The 20038-nt window shown below is 50.8% G+C and overlaps 1 protein-coding gene across 1 annotated transcript in view; it reads left to right on the plus strand.

Moving 5' to 3' along the window:
- The window catches only part of COL22A1 (collagen type XXII alpha 1 chain), a 223280-nt gene that overhangs the window by 192174 nt on the left and 11068 nt on the right, over positions 1–20038 (plus strand). The window contains exons 49-56 of the mRNA XM_055545712.1: positions 1421–1474; positions 4756–4809; positions 8348–8401; positions 11909–11962; positions 14625–14669; positions 15378–15431; positions 16751–16804; positions 18860–18913. Coding sequence (XP_055401687.1) covers positions 1421–1474; positions 4756–4809; positions 8348–8401; positions 11909–11962; positions 14625–14669; positions 15378–15431; positions 16751–16804; positions 18860–18913 — 423 coding nt within the window. The remainder of the gene's footprint in view (positions 1–1420; positions 1475–4755; positions 4810–8347; positions 8402–11908; positions 11963–14624; positions 14670–15377; positions 15432–16750; positions 16805–18859; positions 18914–20038) is intronic.

Consider the following 20038-nt stretch of genomic DNA (forward strand, 5'->3'; position numbering starts at 1 on the left):
AAGCTCCCAGTTCATGAATGAATCATGATGTGGCCGCTTCTGTATTCCTGAAACTTTGCCCGCACCTGGTCCAATGTAGGCACCCAATAAATGTATGAAACGACTGAATAAAGACTGCTGAAAGGTATAAATAAAGTCCTGTGAGCTTGCTTGCTTGTACCCCGTGTTTAGTAACTCCCTGCAGTGCTCCTGGTTTGGGTTGGCCACCAGACAGGCACAGAAAAAGACTGTTGTCATCAGACCTGCGATAACAGAAAACCCTCTAGGAGTCTCTTAATATGTGTCTGGTACGGGTTAACTCAATTAAATGAGTGCTATCTTTTTCTTTTTCTCTATTTTACAAAGGAACTGAAATGGCAGAGAAATAAAATAACTTCCCTGGGGCCATACAGCTCTCAGTGGGGAGCTGGGACATGGACCCAGGAAGTCTGGCTCTGAGAGGGTGCTCTCGTAACTGGTGCCCTCGATTCTGTGCGAGGCACGTTGTGGGGCACTGCCTCGCTCACTCCTCACCCCGCTGTGGCTCGGGCAGTGTCACTGCCTACCTTCTATGGACGCGGACGGCTTAGAGGTCTTACACCATTCCCTCAGAGCCAGTAAGCAGTAATGCATTCATTAATCTAAAGAGCCTCTGCCTTATCACCCAGCCAGCCCAGCTCCTCATTCATTGCTTTATTGAAGAACTGTTGAGTGTCTACTATCTCCAGGGTACCATTTTAGTTCCCAATGAACACAGTGATAAACACCAGGAGGTCAGGCGGACATAAAGGCTGGAGAAAATATAAACAGAAAAGGGGCGGTGAGGGGCAGGGACTTGCAGTGTTTAATCTGGTAGATAGGAAATATCTCACTGAGGACCTGGTGCCTGAGCTGTGATGAGGAGGGTGGGATCTGAGCTCTGACACGTGCGGGTTTAGACTACAGGCAGAGGGAACAGCGTGCCCAGGAACCCTGGGGCAGAAGAGCGTCTGGGCTCACTTCACATCACTTCCTCACCTGTGTGGAATGCCTCCTCCCTTGCATTTCTTTATCCCTGGCTTGATACAGACAGTCGTCTTCTTTAGTTCCCTGGAAGATATTATACATCCAGTTGTACATTTCTTGCCTTGTGTCCCGAAATGTTCCCTGATCTTAGCTGAAAATGTCCTCTCTGCTGGGAGGCCGTTTATTCCTCTTGCCTGTGGATCACTGGCCGGTGAGTGCTTTGGCCTCTCCTGCTGTCCTCCCAGCATCTTTGTGTTCCCAGAGGCTATCGCAACCTGCTGGGAGAGGCAGAGCACCTCTGAAATACTCCCAGTTCAGGCAGCTGCGAAGGGGCGTAGGGTGCCAGTTCTGTGCATTGCCTCATGCCCAAAGAAGAGGTGCTGATGACCTCCATGCAGATATACAACCAACTGGCTTTCTGGTTTACCTTCCTTAGGGAGCAGATGGAATAGCGGGAGCTGCTGGACCACCAGGAATCCAAGGACCCCCAGTAAGTTCCTCAATGGACAGGATCTGCCTTCAGCCTGTGTTTGGAACTTCCCAGAACCTTAGGTGTTTGCCAGCCCTGCCCTGGTCCTCCCTGACTCCCGTGGCCCACGTTCCAAGGGTCAATTGACTACTAGTCGACCGCAGGAGGCGTTGCTTTCTGTTAGGACCCTGGTTACCCAGCCTGTAAATGAAAGGTTTGGATGAAATGACCTGGCCATTGGCTGTTCCAAAATTCAGTTTACGACCAGTTCACACTGGCTCAAGGTTTAGCCCCATCTCTCTAGTCCTTTCTGGTGTGATTTCCACTTGGAACAGGCACGGGGGACTAGAAAGCCTGGAGCTGCTCCATCCTGAGCCTGTGGTATGAGCGGCATGTCAGGCAGGAGTAGCCCCTGTTACCCAGCTGTTCAGAAAGCCCTGAGTGAAATGAGAGTGAAGTTAAGAATGAAAGCGGAAGTTGCAGGTTAGGATCCTAAAAACACACAGGTCGATTTGGTTGGAACCCAAGACTTTTATCTCAAAAACCAGCATTAAATTCATTGCTTGAAGCTGCGGGGCCATTCTTGGCTTCAGCACCATAAAGCAGAGATGAACATGACTTTAGCAGGCATTGTTTGTAGTCACTGCATGCATAGTCTCTTAAAGGGATTTACAGTCCCCTAAAACCTCTTATCTCATCTGATGGCCTCTTATCAATAGGAATCATTGTCTCTGTTTTATAGATAAGGAAAGTGGGCATCAGAGAAATGCAGCTACCAGGTCAGGGGCATGCAGTGAGGAAGTGTCAGGGCCAGGTACAGACCCCACTGTGGAAATCTCAGGGTCATGTTCCAGGTAGGACTATTGCTAGTAAGCAGGTCAACCCTGCCCTGGTATCTCTGCACTCTGGTGCCAGGGACACTTCAGGGGTCAGCCAGGAGAACTCGTCTTCCTCAGATGAGAAGACAAAGCAGATGGGGTGAGGTCACTCATCCAAGGTCATACAGAAAATTAATATCCAAGTTAGGAGTGAAGTCAGTTTGAAAATTCCCATTTCGGGCGTTCTTTCTGTTAACTCCATGCTCACCCCCTGTGTGGGATGGTGGCTTAGGGGCAGGGGGAAGCCAAGATTGAAAAGTAAGAGCCATGTGGTTCTTTTTATGATCATCATCTGGCTGATCCTTTAGAAGCAGCCCACCTAGAAGTTCCAGGCTGAATAAAATATGAACCATACTGCAGGCAGCTTTTTATTGATTCTCAGACAGAAAAAGATGGCCCTGATAAAAACTAACTGACTGTTTGCCCGAGGAAAATAAGATTTGGGGCCCAGATGTAAATCCTCGCATTCCTAGGAATTAAACGACATTAAATAAGACATTGATTCTGTCCTTGCAAGTTAGGCCTGTGCTTGAAGCTGTCCACTGTCCTCATATTTACACATAAACATCAAACCACAAAACAGCTGAAGTTTTCTTGGCACAAGCAATGAGTATTGGTAGTTAAAAGACAGAAATAAAATTAAAGAATTTACACAGGGAGAGAAATCTAAAATATTCCTATTGCATTTTGAATTAAAACATATAAACCGCTTGCCAATTTTTTTGACATAGAGGGAAGGCCCTCATTTTTATTTCTGTTCCCTTGAATAGAGTCTCTTGTCATTATGTTGTAGAAAGAACATCCACCCATTTACTATTTGTTGTTTTTTTAAAAAGTAGTTTGAATATATAACAACACCTGTGAAGCAGTTGAATGTAGGATCCTAGTTTGTTAGGATTTTTTGCTAATCTTTTATAGCTATCTTCTGATGGTACAGCAATCAGCTATCTGTTTAGACAGAGAGTGTCTCACCTTTATCAAGTATTTTCAACATCTTAATTTGCATAAAATGATCATGGTTTTTCTTCTTTCCATCTAAATTTAATTGGGTAATCTAATGAAAAATTAAATTGCATAATTTCTAATGGCATGCAACAAGTCATGAAAACAGGCTTAGGAACAACCATAGTGACTCCTTATTGAGTCTTCAACTCACCTGATTGGAGCAAAAAGACCCTGAACAGTGAATATTTTAGTCTTGGGGGCCATATGGTCTCTGGTGCAGATAATCAGTTCTGCCATGATAAGGTGAAATCAGCCACAGACAGTGTGTAGACTAGTGGGTGAGACTGTGTCCTGATGAAACTTTGTGCAAACGAGCTGAGAGCCAGAGCTTGCTGATGCTTGTCCTGGATTCCTAGTGTTTACATAGTAGGATCTCTGGAATAATAAGCATCCAAGGAGGTGTCTGGGAAGCTCTGTTACCGCTATTTAAAAAATACCTCATGTGATCGAATATTTGGCCCAAGTTGACAGAAACCTCACTTTATTTGTTAATGTGTTTGCAGGTGTTGTGATGCAGGGAGGGGATGAAATTTTTTTGTTTGCTTTGTAATTATTTTACATTGGTGTAAGTGACAGTGTCTCTGGATAATCTCAAATATCATGCAACATAAGTTTACAGAGATGTTTACAAGTTGTTGTCAATTCCAAATGTGGAATGTGGATTAGAGTGTAAAACCTGACGTCAGTGTCTTACTGCAAAGGAGAAGCAACGACAGGAGATTCAGAAGTTATCAGGACTTCTGAAATACTCATGGTAGAGACACAGGGCGGTATAAATAAGCCCACTGGGATAAAAATGGTAACACTGATTACCCCATCTGGTTGACAGTGGCGTGTGTTTTTGGTGACTAAAATGGAAAGGAAGTATTAATTAAGGCAGCTTGGTAAACACAATCCTTCAAAGTCGATTTCATAGAGGAAAAGGGATACTAAACGCCACCACGGATGGTAAAAAGTCGGGGAACCTCTGGATCAGAGGGCGGCAGTAACAAAACCATCTGCTGTGTTTCCCCGGTCAGTTCTTTTCTTGTCCTGCGTCCTGTGTGCAGAAGCCCTGCGGGTGCTGTGTCTGTGCGGTGAGGCAGGCTCCCGATACGCGGGCTGTTTGGGGACAGAGCGCAGAGTTGGATCTGGACCCAGGTCTCATGGACCCCTAAGCCTCTTCCCACTGTGCCTTCCAAGCCCTAATTCCCCCTGAGTCTATGTAATAAGGCCAAAGTGAGCTGTGGTCTGCACACCAGCTGTGTGATTCTGCCCTGCCCACGGCACCTCCCTGCCCCGCAGAGAAGCAGCTCCTGGAAAGGAACAAGGTGGATGAGGACTCCTTCCAGACCACGAAGGCGATTCTGCGAGAGATCACTCACCTCCAGAAAAGCCAGCCAAGAAATTTACCGGTGTTCTATGTTTTGGATCTTTTAGGGGAAAGAAGGTCCTCCTGGCCCCCAAGGCCCGTCTGGATTACCCGGCATCCCAGTAAGTGGCTTTTTATTTTAAATCAAGTTTCTCTACTACAAAAATAGGCCAAGAAAATGATAGTTCACTGTTGTTAAAGCAAAGTGTGTTTACTAGGGGACTTTTTGGTACAATAGAAAATTAGAAAAAAAAAATCACTAAGCAAAGTCAGTCCTAATCTCATTCTTTCTCTAGGTATATATTTGTTGTTGTTTACTTATGTAAATAAAATTTTCATCTCTCTACACACACATACACACATAACTCTGATAATGGTTTGTGATAATATAAACATTTTATATTTTCCGCACTGGTATTAAACGCTCATAAATTTTACATACACTCTACCCAATAAATGTATCAAAATATATATGATTATTCTTTATTGCCTGATAAATTTTATAACTATTTAAAAAATCTACAATAGATTATTTTACATGCAAAGCACTTTCCTTACTTGTGTAGGATGGTGCCCAAAAGTCTACTTGTCAGAGTGTAGTAATACCTAACATTCTTGAAACATACTGAAAATTGAAGTGAAGTGAAAGTCACTCAGTCGTGTCCGACTCTCTGCGACCCCATGGACTGTAGCCCGCCAGGCTCCTCTGTCCATGAGATTCTCCAGACAAGAATTCTGGAGTGGGTTGCCATTCCCTTCTCCAGGGGATCTTCCCAACCCAGGGATTGAACCCTGGTCTCCTGCATTGCAGGCAGATTCTTTATCATCTGAGCCACCCGGGAAGCTTGCTGTTCTGGACTTTTAAGTTTAATATCGGGTTGGCCAAAATATTCGTTTGGGTTTTTCTGCAACATCTTATGGGAAAACCGGAACAAACCTCTTGGCCAACCCAATATATTTCTCAATAGGGTCAGACCCTCCAGTATGTTAGGAATAAGGCGGGTCCAGGGAGGCCGCCTGCTGCCTTCTCATTGAGAATGCGTCCTCGTGTGGCTCCAGGCCTGGAGTGTGCCTGCTCCTGGCGCCGCTCCTGGCCACGGGCCCCACCCACCGCCCTCCACCACGTGTCCTTCTGTTCCAGCTGTGCTGGCCATGTACTGGCTTTCTTTTGGGTTCCTAAACACTCTGCACCCTCTCTTCTCCAGGCCCCAGGGCCTTTGCACATGTGTCTATGTCCCCCACGAATGCCCTCTTGTCACCTCTGTCACTAATCGATGCCTGTGATCGTTCCCATCTCATCCCAGGCATCGCTCTCCAGAAGTGCTCTGCCCCTCAGGCCAGGATGGGCTTAGTCTCTGTCCTTTTTTCTTAAGTGTCTGCCTCAGCAGGTATCACATCTTTATGTCATGGTTTGATCTGTGACCACATCCCCCATTATTAATTGATTTGATTATTCAACACACTCTAATTAGGCACCTACTAGTTGCTAGATCTGGGGACATAAAACAAGAGTGGCTGGTAGTCACTGGGTTATGTTCTGGGCTGTGGATTCTATGACACCAGGCTTTTTTGCTCCCCACACATGCTGCACACATGGAAAATATTACTGAAATAAATATGTGGGTGAATGAATGGTTTTCGTGGAGCCCTTCCTCCTTGAATGTCTGATAAACGCCTGCATTGGTCAAGGAGGCATTTCCTGGGCATCGCCAGTAGCCCTCACTGTGGCCATGCCACCCCGGAGATTGAGTCCCCTGTCCAGGGTGCCCAGGTCTTAAAAACCAGGCTGGGATGTGAAAACCCTGTTGGTATAAACTGCAACCATGTGGCCTAGTGTGTCAGAGCACCTAGGGAATGTTTGAGTTCATTCCAGCCATTGTAAAGGTAAGAAGAGAAGATCCCAGTTTGAATTTTGTGCCAAACCCTTGTCATCAAAGTCCTAGGGTAACTGGAGAGGAAAGAATGACCTTTGATGTGATTCTGTGATTTAGAAGAATTCCTTCTTCCTCCTCTCTGCCTCCCTTCTTCCCTTCCCGTGCAAAACCCATCTGCTCGTGGTTATCGAAGCCAAGATTCTGACCTCCATGGTGCCTCGTGAGTTGAGCCCCGTTTCTTCCTCTCTGTCTCTTCAATTCTGTCCCTGTAAAATCCACTCTCACTCCACGGCCCTTCCTCCCAGCCACTCTACATTACTCTGCCTTCCTCTAACAAATCATCCTTATCTAGAAAACTCTTCTCTCCCTTCTGCCTGGGCGATAGGAGTCATAATAGTTTCTGTGTGCCTGGTGCTAATCGCAGGGCGGGCTGTGGGCAAAGCGGTCTTCACATGTTAACTAACCTGCGTAGTCCTCACCACAGCCCCACTCCTCGGTTCATGCCGAGGTCTCCAGCCTCCGGCCCCTGCCGCTCTCCTTGCTGTGCTGATCTCACCCTGTTCCAGGGGCTCTTTCTGCTGTGCGTGGGTCTCTTGACCCTCCTCCCCACCACTCCATGCAGGGGGAGAAGCAGTTTCTGGAGTTAACTCTTAAATGAGAAAAGCACCAACACGCCTGGCCTCCGGGCCTGCCCAGCTGGCTTATCTGGTGTTACCATAGTTACGCCAGGAGCGGGATCGTTACAGGTTATGGATGCACACGGAGCATTGGCTAGTGGCCTGGATGGTCAGTAAACTTAAATTACCGTCCACAGTGCTTCCCCCTGGTACCCGGGCACTGATGTTGCAGGCGCTGGTGAGGGGCGCTGCGTGATTTCCTGCGCACCTGTCAGCGCAGGAACAGCCTCACTGCTGGTGTGGTTTGCCGTTTGCATCTCGGGTGGCAGCACAGCACTGATTCTGAGCCCCCTCATGACTCTGCCAGGCAGGTTTGTCATCTCTGTTTAGGAGAGGGGCCGCTCAGAGCTGAGAGTGTCAGCAGTTCACCCAAGATCATATGCATTGTTGGTGCAAGCGAGTTCTAACCTTGCCTGCCGTGACTCCGGTTCCCTCGGCCCTGCCGCCTGCTGCTTTCTTTCCCCGGAACCCACCCAGTCTAGGTAGCCCCGGATTGGAACCTAAGCCTGTGTGACGTATCATTGTCCTGATCTGCAGAGAGTCCTGCAACCTCCTAGTCTCTTAGAGAAACATGAGGCTAAGGGTGTCTTGATTGAGAGCAGCGGGTGGGCTGGTAGGGGGTTGGGAGCAGGTGGGAGTCGTAGCTTGATGTCAAGGAAAGAAATGTGACATGTTGGTGGCCTTCCTACACCCAGACATGGCCCTGGCTGTCATTCTCAGTGCCCCCTCAAGTCCCAGGAGTTCCTTGAGTCCTCGGGGTCCCTGTCACCCTCATCAGAGGCCGCATCCTCACCCCCTCGTCGCTGTCGTCAGCACAGGAGGCCTGGAGATGAGCCTGTGGTGTCCTAAGTTAGAGAATGTCCAGGAGGGGCTTCTCTCCATCCACAGCAATACAAAGTGATGCCAGTGCAATGCTTTTCCGCTGTGCACCAGGCGCTGCTGAACAGAGGATCCAAGTCAGAGTGGTGGTGCTGGGGAGTAGACCTGGAAACCCAGCCAGTCTGTTGGTCGCATGTGGACATAGCTGTACACCCGGCAAAAAAAGAAGTCTGTCCTTCCCTCCCTCTGGGCGTCTGCAGCCAGATAACTGGTTTGAATTTCTCTTGCAGGGAGAAGAAGGCAAAGAGGGCAGAGATGGAAAACCCGGGCCACCTGGAGAGCCGGTAAGGGACTCTTTGGTTTCTTATCACTTACACGTCAGAGCAGCAGAAACGGCCGCTCTGTGTCTGGAACTGCCGGGACCCTGGCACAGTGAGAGTTCTCTTCCGTGGACGTCTTCATTTTCTTTCCCCAAGAGCCCAGTAGGGTATTATCGTAATTAATTTTGCTTATTGATAAAATTAAGTTATTTTATGCCAAAATTGCAACCGCCCCCAGAAAAAGGAGCTGGCTTTGGGTGCTCCATGCAGGCTTGTGATCTGCGTGAGTCAGAGCCTGCCCCTGGCTTCAGTCTCATTTCACACAGAACAAGAATAATAGTAGCCACTCGCTGGAGTTGCTGAAGAATAGATGAGGTGAGAAGCTGGTTAAACGCATTAGGCTTCTTTAACTGTTAATCGATTTAGTGAGTTACTTTTCCCAACTGCCATGGTTTTAACTCCTGGTGAGGTTAGAACCGTGCAGCCTGTAGAACCGCTAAGTGGAGTTACGTAAAAATCTCTTCAGTGAGGTTTGTGTTCCAGTTGACTTGTCTGGTCATAACTATTATGATTCATTCTGTGTCTTCTGTGACTCCCCAGAAGCATCTTCGTTATCACTTTTTACACTTCGCCAGATGCTGAAAGCAGAATTCATTGCTGAGAGGAGAAAAGAGAGCCCAGGGTAGCGAGCAGAGTGCAAAGCTCATCTGAGCCACTGAAGGCTGATGCCCAGCAAAGCAGCCCCAGTGGGCAAGGGGCAGGTAGCCAGGCTGAGGACCTGGCCAGGGAGAGAGAAGGACAAATGTCGCCACTGTGGCTGACAGCTGGTGCGGGGTACGAGTGCTCCATTACATTTTGCCTGGTGTAACCCCCAGAAAACCCCTGTGGGGTGAGGGTATCATTATTGGTACAGATGAGGAAACTGAGGCACAGAGAGGTTAAATAGGCTGGCTGAGGCCACCCAGCTGGTAAAGGAAGCAGTCAGGACCCACACCCTGAAGGCTGACCCCAGCAGTCAGTACAGCAGAGCAGGCAGGCAGCTTGTTTGCAGGAAGTGGCAATGCAGGAGATATGGGAGAGGGGGGCCGATCCCTGGGTTGGGAAGATCCCCTGGAGGAGGAAATGGCAACCCACTCCAGTATTCTTGCCTGGGAAATCCTATGGACAGAGGAGCCTGGCGGGCTACAGTCCCAAGAGTAGCAAGAAGTTGGACGTGACTGAGTGGTTAAGCACGCATGCACCACGTACTATCCCGAGAGGCTGTCACTGACAGCACAGGATACCTGTGTGAGGCCCTTGGTCTTCATACAGAAAGGTTTGTGCCAGGCGCTGGGCGTAGACGGATAGGGGGCCAGGTCTGCTCTGGGTCACTGCTGGCCTAGTCCACCTATGGGAGACAGGGCTGGCTCTGCTGGGAGCAGAGGATGCTCAGCGACTCCCCCCATGCCCCCTGACAGCAGGCAGTCCAGAGCTCACCAGCAGCTCCTTCTGGGGTCTCAGGGTGGCCGTCCTGACGTTTATCACTCTGAGCTGCTTGGGAGGAAACTGGCAGAGGATGGGTGGCGTCAGAGATGTCCTCCGAGCAGACCGGGAGCCCAGGAGGTGGGATGGGGTCGGGCACAGGGAGCAGACCCCAGGAGCAGGCACCGAGCACCAAGTGAGGCGGTGGAGCCAGGAGTGAGAGCTGCCGGCAGCTGGTGAGCGGACGGTCCAGCGGGCACTCCGGGTCTGCTCCCCTGGCGACCGGCTGAGAGCGCGTGAGCAGCACACCTGCCTGCCTGCTCCCACCGCTGCCAAAGGACCAGAGGCCGGGGTGTTTATCTCCACTTCAACTGCTTGAAGGGAGTATAGCTCCAGGGGGCCTGGACACCCGTGCTCTTGGGCCTTCTGCACCCTCAGGGTCTGAGCACTGCCCTGCCCTGAGCAGAGGCTGATGGACAGAGTGACAGGAGCCCCTCCAGGGGAGCCCAGGGTGGGGGTCCAGAAACTGCAGCATTGGCTGCGGGTGTGCCCTCCTGTGCCCTGCCCGTCTCCCCATCAACCCCCGTGGCCTTTCACCCACTTTGACCTGGTCCTTTAAATTTCTGTGCGCTGGGGACACGGAGGAACACAGTGGAGAGACGGATGGTGGACACATGGGTAGATACACAGATGGGTAGACAGGCAGCTGTTAAGAGTTGCCCATTGCATTATTTTTAATAGGAGACACTTGAGCATGCATTACAGCGTAGGGTGAAGTTCGGAGACTCTGGAGCCAAATTACCTGCATTGTAACCCCAGCTGTTTGACCCTGAGCAGGTCCCTTGATGTCTCTGTGCCTTGGGGTGTTGCCTGGGGGGGAACAGAAGTGTCTCCTTCATGGGTTACGGGGAGGACTCATTGACGCCGCTGTGGGAAGCACTGGCCGTGCTGGTGCGTGGAACACCCGCCCTCAGCAGGGCTGGCGGTCGCCCTTTTCCTGCTACAGCTTCTGCCAGTGCTGGGCGTCCCACCAGCCTGTGGGGCCAGGCTAGGCCCATATCCCCTCCATCAAAGGCCCTGTGGAGCAGAGATGGTCCTGAGTGTACAGCTGACAAACAGATCCAGGGGAGGGGGTGACCCCCAAGACCACACGGCTAGGCTTCGAGGAGCTGGGACAGAGAAGAAACCGACTTAGAAATCAGAGCTTGGTGCCCGTCCTCCTTCTCCCCATAATTCTCACTCTAAATCCACGGATGTTCTTGTGCCTCTCCTGTGCCCCCTCTTGGACCCCATCTGACCCTCAAGGTTGATAAGCTGTGGGGGTGGGTGTGCCCTCCTGTGCCCTGCCCGTCTCCCCATCAACCCCCGTGGCCTTTCACCCACTTGCCCTGCTCCCCCAACCCTCCCCTCCCCTCACCACTTCTATCTGGACTTCAGCACCCACGGGCCTGTGTTTATTGCTTGTTCTATCCAGGGCTGTACAAGACTGCTGGTAGGGAAGACTCTTGAACAGAGTGTCCCAGTTACTTGCGTCGAGTTAGGAGATGGGATGGGGCCGGGATGAGTCAGTTGCAGGCCCGCCTGTCACCGGCACTGCGGCTGGGGTGAGGAGAACATCCTTTCGGGTGTTGCTGGGATTCAGTCTGGCTCTGCTGTTTACTAACTCAGTGACACTGTAACTTTGAGCCTCAGTGTCCCCTTCTGTAAGATGCAGTTGTTAGTAGCTGCCTTGCAGTGGTTTTGTGAGTGGCATAAAGCTACTTCTGGCTTGGGTGTCTACCTCATTTCTCACCCACACCAGAACAATCCAGAGAATTAAATAGGGGCAACCACGAATGGGTGTCTCAGAGATGAACCTTGTGTAACCAGCACCGTCCCAGGAAAACCAAGAGTCTAATAGGCTGGACTACACAGTGCTGTTCTGTATGGACATGGACCACGGTGCTGGAGGGTAGGGTTGGCAGGTGTGGAGACTGGCTGGTGGAAATGTGATGTGAAGCCTGGGCAACCAAGAATAGGAAGATCCTGAAAATACTGTCCTCAGATTTTTCTTTTCTTCTTTATCCTCAGGGCAAAACAGGAGAGCCGGGTCTGCCAGGACCAGAGGGTGCCCGCGGTCCCCCTGTAAGTGCTGAGTGTGTGTGAGTGTGTGTGTGTGAGTGTGTTGTCCACATAGAATAAAGCCACCAGCCAGTTGCCTGTGACACTGTGGGTCGGGTTCTTTGGGTTCTTTGAGACCGCCCAGCCGTGGACTCCAGAAGTACCTTCCTTCCAAGACATTGGCACTTACACGCAGTAAATCCAGTTGCTTCCCGTGCTGTTGCGATGAAATTCATTTCCCCCCTTGCAGCCATTGTCACGGTGTTGTTACTCTAAGTTTCCTTTGTTCTTATCCTATTTATTACATTTTTAATAGGCTTTCTCTGGATGACAAACCCTAAAAATGAGTCTTAATTTTCATTCTGAAACCTTTCCACAGCTAAAGTATTTTTTTTCCAATTAGAAGTGTAACTCATTTTCACTGCATAACGATAACAAATGATGATGGTCATAAAAAGAATAAGAAAAGTAATGTTATAGAGAAGAAAATTGAGTTAACATAATTCTACAACATGGAAGTAACGCTCTGTTAATCTTCTAGTATGAGTTTTAGTCTTCTATGTATGAAATCCAACATTTATATATATTTAAATCTATATCTATCATTTATATATTTAAATCTAGATCTAGCTGTTGAGGTATTTATTATACACATAAACAAAGATACCTTTTCTCCAAAAATGAACTCTGTGTATCTGTGTATTTTAGAGTTCTTGGGTTGTTCCTTTCTTTCTTTTTTTTTTTTTTTTTTGCTGAATGCTTTACTTCTTTATAATTTCAAAGTTGTTTACCCAGTTCCTTAGATTTTCTTTTGGGAAAATGTGATTTTTAATGAAAATCTTAAAATCCAATTATCTAGATATAATTTTGCCAGATATAAGTTTGCCAGAAATCGCCTACTGGCAAGAAGTAGGAGAAGAAAATGCTAGTTCTACTTCCTTAATTTGCTTCTCTGTTAAAAGAAAAAAATCAATAACTCAGCTGGCTAGTATCCAATAAGGAGATAAAACACAAAAAAGTACTTTGCTTTTTCCTAAATCTCCCTGCTTTTCACCTGATTGCACCAGGAGAAGAAACCTAAGACTGCAGAATATCACCTCTTTGGAGGATTAAAACACAGAGTTAGGATTTTTTTTTAAGGTTGTTACTGGCTTATTGGTGGAGAAGGAAGTGGCAGCCCACTCCAGTATTCTTGCCTGGAGAATCCCATGAACAGAGGAGCCTGCCAGCTGCAGTCCATGGGGTCCCAAAGAGTTGGACACAACTCAGACTAAACTACCACCACCACCACTGGTTTATTGGAGGGAGGGGTTTCTTGGTTTGTTTCTTTGTTTTTTTCAACCAAGAAGATCCATTTGCTGGGAACTGTGTTGGGGCCAGGCCCGTCTCTCAACTGAGAGTTGTAAGGAGTCCTGCTTCAGTGCAGGGATAGAGGTTAGAGACCCAGGCAGGTGATGAAAGACCCACCTCCTCTGGCTGGCACTGTGTGAATTAGAGACGTGTAAGCTTTGAGAGGGACAGACCTGGGCTCAGCTTCCGCTCTGCCATTTAATAACTCTGACCTGGGTCAGGGGACCTTTCTGAACCTGTTTCTTCTTCTATGAAATGGGCAGCAGAGCCGCTTCCGCTTCTGCAGGGTGGTTGTGAGTACTAAAGGAATTTCCCAGCCACATGACAGGTACGTTGCGTGTGGCTTCCTTTCTTTGGTGCTTTTGTCCATGGTTGTTGGGAGGAGAACAACCAGGGTCCCTGGCTCTGAGCATGGCTGGATTTGGGACTCGAGTGTCTTGGAAGAATATCCTGGGACCCAAGGAAAAGGAACTGGCCCGTCTTGAACAGTGGAGAGCACTGTTTTCCTCTTTCTCAATCCTGAGCAGCAGCCCTGCAGACGTGAGCTCACCCTCACTCGATAGATACGGACACTGAATCCCAAGAAAGAGAAGTAAAGCTCCCAAGGCCCACAGCTAGAGAGCAGGGCACCAGACCAGGTTCATTTTCTGACCTGGCTCCAAAGTCAGCCCTGCTCCGTCACACTTACTAGCATAGAACACCCCTTTCGGCCAATCAGTCCTGCAGAACTCTGCCAGGTGGGTAATTTTTATTATCCTCATTTCTTAGATGGTGATGTTAGGACTCCAGGGGGTCAACCGACTTCTCTGAGGTCACAGGGTTGAATCTGGAGTCAAATCCGAGGGAGTGCATCTTCCTCTCCCCGGCTCCTCCCAGAGTCTCGAGCTCCCCTTGGTACTGCACCGCCCCACAGCCTGGGGAATGACCCTCACGGCCTCCCTCCGGAGGCCACCATCCTTGTCCATCAAGTGGGGAGGATAGGACAGAGAACACATTTCCAGGATGACAGCCACAACCACACAACGGTGGGGCCTGCAGGTCAGAGCTCTCATCTAATGGCTGAGCCTGAGGGCTGGTATTCTCCCCAGAAAGGCCTTCACTTGCTCTGGAAAACAGGAGATTAAAGGAGATAAGGGCTTCCCTGGGGGCTCAGACGGTAAAGAGTCCGCCTGCAATGCAGGAGACCCGAGTTTGATCCCTGGGTCGAGAAGACCCCCTGCACATATCCAGGGGGGGCTTGCCGCCTCCTCCTGCTCCCCTCCACCCCCTGGAGTCCGCCTGGTCCCGCGTTATCAGCCTGCTCCCTGGTGGGATAACGTCATTCTTTTTCTTCTAGGGCTTCAAGGGACACACAGGAGACTCTGGCCCGCCTGGCCCCCGGGTGAGTGGACATGTCGCCGTCAGGCGGTCCCTGTGCACCCGGGTGGGCGCTTCTAGAGGCTCCTGGGCCCTGGAGGGACGGGCAGAGCTGTGTCCCGAGAGAGGACAGTGGCAGCCATTGGAAGCATCATCCCTCCCCGGTTACGTGTTTCTAGACCTTTCTCCCAGGGGCCTCACAGTGATGACCGACCAGTTTGACCAGGTCAGCCTGGAGTCAGGTGCAGTCACTGCTGGCCGGAGGATGGAGGTGGTTTTCCTGAGGTCCCAGAGCTCGTGTGTGGACACCTTCAGCTTATCCCAGCTGGGAAACCCTGGGTCCTGTCTTCCTGTGCTCCACCTTCCTCTGTCTCTTCCAAGTGCCCCAAACAGAGGGATCCCTGGGGGGGGGGGACCCCGGTGAGGCCCGCTGCTCTGTACAGGAAGCTGAGGTGCAGCGAGGGGCCAGCGGGTCGGCACGCTGGGAGGCGGAACCCCCAGTGGTTTGCCTGATCTGTCAGCTGGTGGTTCCCTGCAGCTTAGAGGGCTCACAGCTGGCCTAGAGGGGCATTGCAGACTCCACTTGGGGGCCAGGACCTGCGGTGGGGATGCTTTCGGGGGGGGACAGTCCTCCTGGTCTTCCTCCCCCCGTGCTCCGAGGCATGGCGGCTGGGACACTGGCGTTCTGCATTTTTCTCCCTAACAGCAGCTATTGTGTTTCTGCTTTTCCTAGGGAGAGCCTGGCGCCACGGGGCCCCCTGGCCAGGAAGGGTCACCAGGGAAAGATGTGAGTGCCGGTGTCCAGTGGGGCCTGGCTGGGCCTATGGGTGGAGGGGTGTAGATAGTTTAGACAAGGACCAGGAGACACTTAGAACTTGGGCAGGGGAGTGGGTACCACAATGGAGGGAGTCACAGGGGATAGTGAGACTCTCTGGGCGACGTCTCGCCTGCTGGCACCGTGGGCCGCCTGAGCCCTCCCCACAGGGCTGTCCGATGTGTGTGGATGTGGCTCGGCCTCCTGGACGTGAGTGTCTGGTCAGGAGCACTGGCTTGCTGTCCTGAGGTCCCAGGTGGCCCCGTGCCCAGCCCCTGGCGCCCTTCAGGACCTGGCTTTAAGCCCTGGTGATGTGTGCCCGCCCCCCCAGCTCTTGGTGTACATTGTCATCTCAGCTGATCTGTGGTCATGAGACGCTGGAGCTGGAAAGGATCTAGCTCTTCTTGTGCTTTTCCTTAGCAGTGGGATCCATTCCACAAACCCACCTGTCTGGCACATGGGGGCCCTGCAGGCAGATCAAAGCAGGGCAGCTGCGTTGACTGGAGCGAGGCCTCTCCCCAGCCCTGTACCCCAAGGGTGCCTCTCAGTGCTGAAATGCAGGTTGAGAATCCTGAGCTCCCTGACCCCTCTCGTTCCAGTTTATAGTGGAGGGTGTGAGGGAAGCCCCCTGGGCAGGGGGTGGAGGGTTCGGCTCGCCCAGCAGTTCAGGGTACAGTGGGGACAGGCTCCGGAGGCCCGCTCATGATACAAGTGCCTGCCTCCCTCCTGCTCAGCTCTCTCTTTTCATGTAAAACCTCCATTTTTTTAGGGTGTTGTACAGTCTAATTTGTGTAGGAGTATGGCCAAGCTCCTGTCTTTTTCATTTATAATATGAGGAGATTTATACCCCGGTTAGGAGGCTGCCGGGAAGACCGTGTGGGAGGCGGTGGTGAGTCCCCGCTGCTCGGCACCCTGGAAGTTTCTGTAGACCTTCCAATGGCGTTTTTCTTACTGTGGAGACTGAGGCAGGAGTGGCCACAGGTGACTGACCAGCGACTCAGAGACAGGACGCCAAGGAAAGTTCTCTTCCCTGTCACGTCCCTTGGCTCCAGGTGGAGCCCCTGAGATCCCCATGGGTCCGGGTGGGCCAGGTCTACGCAAGTAAATTAAGTCAGCAAGTGTACAAATGAGGACTTACCTGCAGGAAGTTATCTGTGCCCGGGGAACAGCTGGTGATTGGTGATGAGATACGTTGGGCCCCATTTGTTGGGTCTCTAGGGCACCTGGGGGAAGTCTGCTTCCACCATTTTCATGCAGTGACTCTGGGGTGACGTGACCTCTCTCTGTTCCAGGGTGACACCGGACCCCCAGGGCCACAGGGTCCCCAAGGACTGAGGGGCCTAGCGGTGAGTTTTGCTTTGAGGCCGATCTGCTCCGTGCTTTGCAGGCCTGTTACCATGGTGGTATTTGGTTGGTTCATCCTGCTACAGCCCTGTGTGTCATTAAAAAATGACAAAATGTCTTTGTTGTTGTTGTTCAGTCGTGTCCCACTCTTTGCGACCCCATGGACTGCAGCACGCCAGGCTTCCCTGTCCTTCACTTTCTACTGGAGTTTGCTCAAACTCATGTCCATTAAGTGGGTGATGCCATCCAACCATCTCATTTCAAAACGTCTTGAAGTGAAGTGAAGTGAAAATCGCTCAGTCGTGTCCGACTCTTTGTGACCTCATGGACTGTATGGAATTCTCCATACAGAATACTGGAGTGGGTCGCCTTTCCCTTCTCCAGGGAATCTTCCCAACCCAGGGGTCAAACCCAGGTCTCCTGCATTGCAGGCGGATTCTTTACCAACTGAGCTATGAGGGAAGCCCTCAAAATGTCTTCAGTTCAGTTCAGTTCAGTTGCTCAGTCGTGTCCGACTCTTTGCAACCCCATGAATCGCAGCATGCCACGCTCCCTGTCCATCACCAACTCCCAGAGCTCACTCAGACTCACGTCCATCGAGTCAGTGATGCCATCCAGCCATTAGCAGTTGGTAAATAGCCGCTGCCCTAAGCCCACCCTTGTGGCCCAGCACACACTCCCCAGGCTCTTGTCTGGGACCACCTACTCACAATCCAGATACTAAAAAAGGGCCACTTGGCATGGCTGGGGCACTATAACAGCCCCAACCCCGAATCATGAGCCAACTTTAGGAATCCTGGGCTCTGAGCGCGCTCTGTATTCTTTCACTAGGGCTGTCGTAGCAAAAGGACCGAAAACACAGTGGCTTAAGCAGCAGAAATGTATTATCCCTCAGTTATGGAGGCTAGAAATCCAAGACACTCATCATCTCAGTGTTCTGTGGCCTAGGAGTCCAAGGTCAAGGTGCCAGTAGAGTTGGTTCCTTCCGAGGCTGTGAGGGAGAGTCATTCAAGGCTCTCTGAACCTCTGGTGGTTTGCAAACAGCCTCTGACATTCCTTGGCTTCTAGAAGCATCACCCCAGCTTCTGTCTCCATCATCACATGGTTTTCTCTCTGTGACATTTCTCTGGTCCAAATGTCCCCTTTTTATGAAGACACCAGTCATATTGGATTAGGAGCCCACCCCATTCCTGTGTGACCTCACCATAATGAATTACATATGCAGTGACCATATTTCCAAATCAGGCCAAAGTCTGACACCCTTGAGATTAGGACTTCAGCCTATGGATTGGCAGCAGGAGGGACTATGAGTTTTGGGCACAAAATGCCCATCAAGTTAGAGCATGTTACGGTTGTGAGTCTGTCCTGGAATCTGGAGTGCGGGGACCTTCCATCCAGTGGCCACGTGATGCTGCACCTGCCATGTTATCTGATATCTCTATCCACGCAGTCAGCGGTGCCCCTCACAGAGAAGGAGGAGGGCATAAAGGCAGGATCATGCATCCCCAGCTGAGACCAGGCCTCCAGGGATGTGAGCACTTTCGTTTGTTCCTTAAGTCAGCATCTGAGTGGGAGGATGAATGGATAAGTCAGCAAATGTGGTCCTGAAGATTTACCATGCCTGTGCTCCGGGCAGCAGTCACCAGCCCAGGATTTTTCATGCACGTGAACTCATTTAAGTATTTATCATTTATTATGAGTTAAATATCCCAAGCTCCATGCTGTAACCCCCCAGGCTCCTCTATTAATGGGATTCTCCAGGCCAGAATCCTGGAGTGGGTAGACTTTCCCTTCTCCAGGGGATCTTCCCAGCCCAGGGATCGAACATAGGTCTCCTGCGCTGCAGGCAGAGTCTCTACCATCTGAGCCACCAGGGAAGCCCCATAGGGCTGATAAGCAGCCTCTAAGTAAGCACGTGGAGCCATGCTGGTCCAAGTCACGGCTCTGTGTGAGACCAGCCCTCCGCGTCCAGCAGTCTCTGTCCCTGCGTCCTGCCCTGTGACCTGTGCCATGGCAGAGCGTCCCAGCAGAACCCTTACTGCTGTTTCTTCCATCAGGGTAAGAGTGGATCGCCTGGATCACCGGGAGAGCCTGGCACCCCAGGAAGCCCTGTGAGTACTGTCCCTCGGCTGTGATGCAATCAGGGCAAGCTTTGGAAGTGTGTGTGGTTTACATCACCCTGTCTGGTCTCTGTTCCCAGAAGCCTCAGTGGGGAAACATGGTATTTGGATGGTAGGAATAGGCTGGAGGCAAGAGGATACAGGAAGGACCTCTTTCATGTGATTACGTGCTTAACTCTGTGGTCTACAACCATAGGCATCCAATAGGAAAAAAAAACTATTAAAGAATTTTTAAAATGTGTATTAAGAGTGCAAGTTAGTTGTTTGATGCCTTTAGAGGATGGAAGGACAGGGTCAGGCCCACGACCCTTAACATATGAGAGAGGGTAGGCATCGTGCATCGTGGGGCTGAATGTAACCCAGAGTTGGCTGAAGAGGATCCTGCTGCTGGTTGGGAGGTGGGAAAAGGGGAGAGCAAAAAGGAACAACGGGCGGGGAGTAGAAAGAGCGGGACTTGAGCAGTGTCCTGATCCCTGGATAGTGGATTCAGGATTTAGGGTTCAGGTCTGGTAGATGGCGAGACGTGGTGGAGAAGACAGGTCTTTGATGAAGCCTAGGGTTGGATAAGTCAACGCCTGTCCACTTGTCTTCTCCCACCCCAGCCTTACAGTAGATTTATTAGCTAAAATTGGCAATCCTCTTGAGATGGCCATCCTCATAGTTTGGTACTCAAGCAGTAACTGCACAGGGCAATGGACAGACCCATCTGGCTGCCTAACTGTTGTCACTGTGGAAATCAGGATGAGCAGCCCATCCTGGTTTTGCCAGGAACCCTCCTGGTGGTAGCTCTGCAAATCCTGCCTCCTGGGAGAGCCATCATTCCCAGGCAGACCGGGCACCTGGGTACCCAGTAGAGCCCCATCTTCCTGTTGGACCAGGGACAGCCGTGTAGTAACCATCGCAGGAGTCTTGTCAGCCATGCTGAGACATCTCAGACAGGAAGGATTGCATTACAAGGCTGATCCACCCCCAGCGCAGAGCTGGCTGCAGAAGGGCTGACCCACATTTGGTGGCTTCCCAGAAAGGTTGAAGCTGAAAGATTGCCACACTCTTTACCCCCAAAAGTGAGCCAAACTGTGAGAATCGCTGACCGATTGGGAAGAGGAACTCTGCCTC

Source organism: Bubalus kerabau, chromosome 14 (genome assembly GCF_029407905.1).
Source record: "Bubalus kerabau isolate K-KA32 ecotype Philippines breed swamp buffalo chromosome 14, PCC_UOA_SB_1v2, whole genome shotgun sequence".
In the NCBI taxonomy this organism is placed as follows: Eukaryota; Metazoa; Chordata; class Mammalia; order Artiodactyla; family Bovidae; genus Bubalus; species Bubalus kerabau.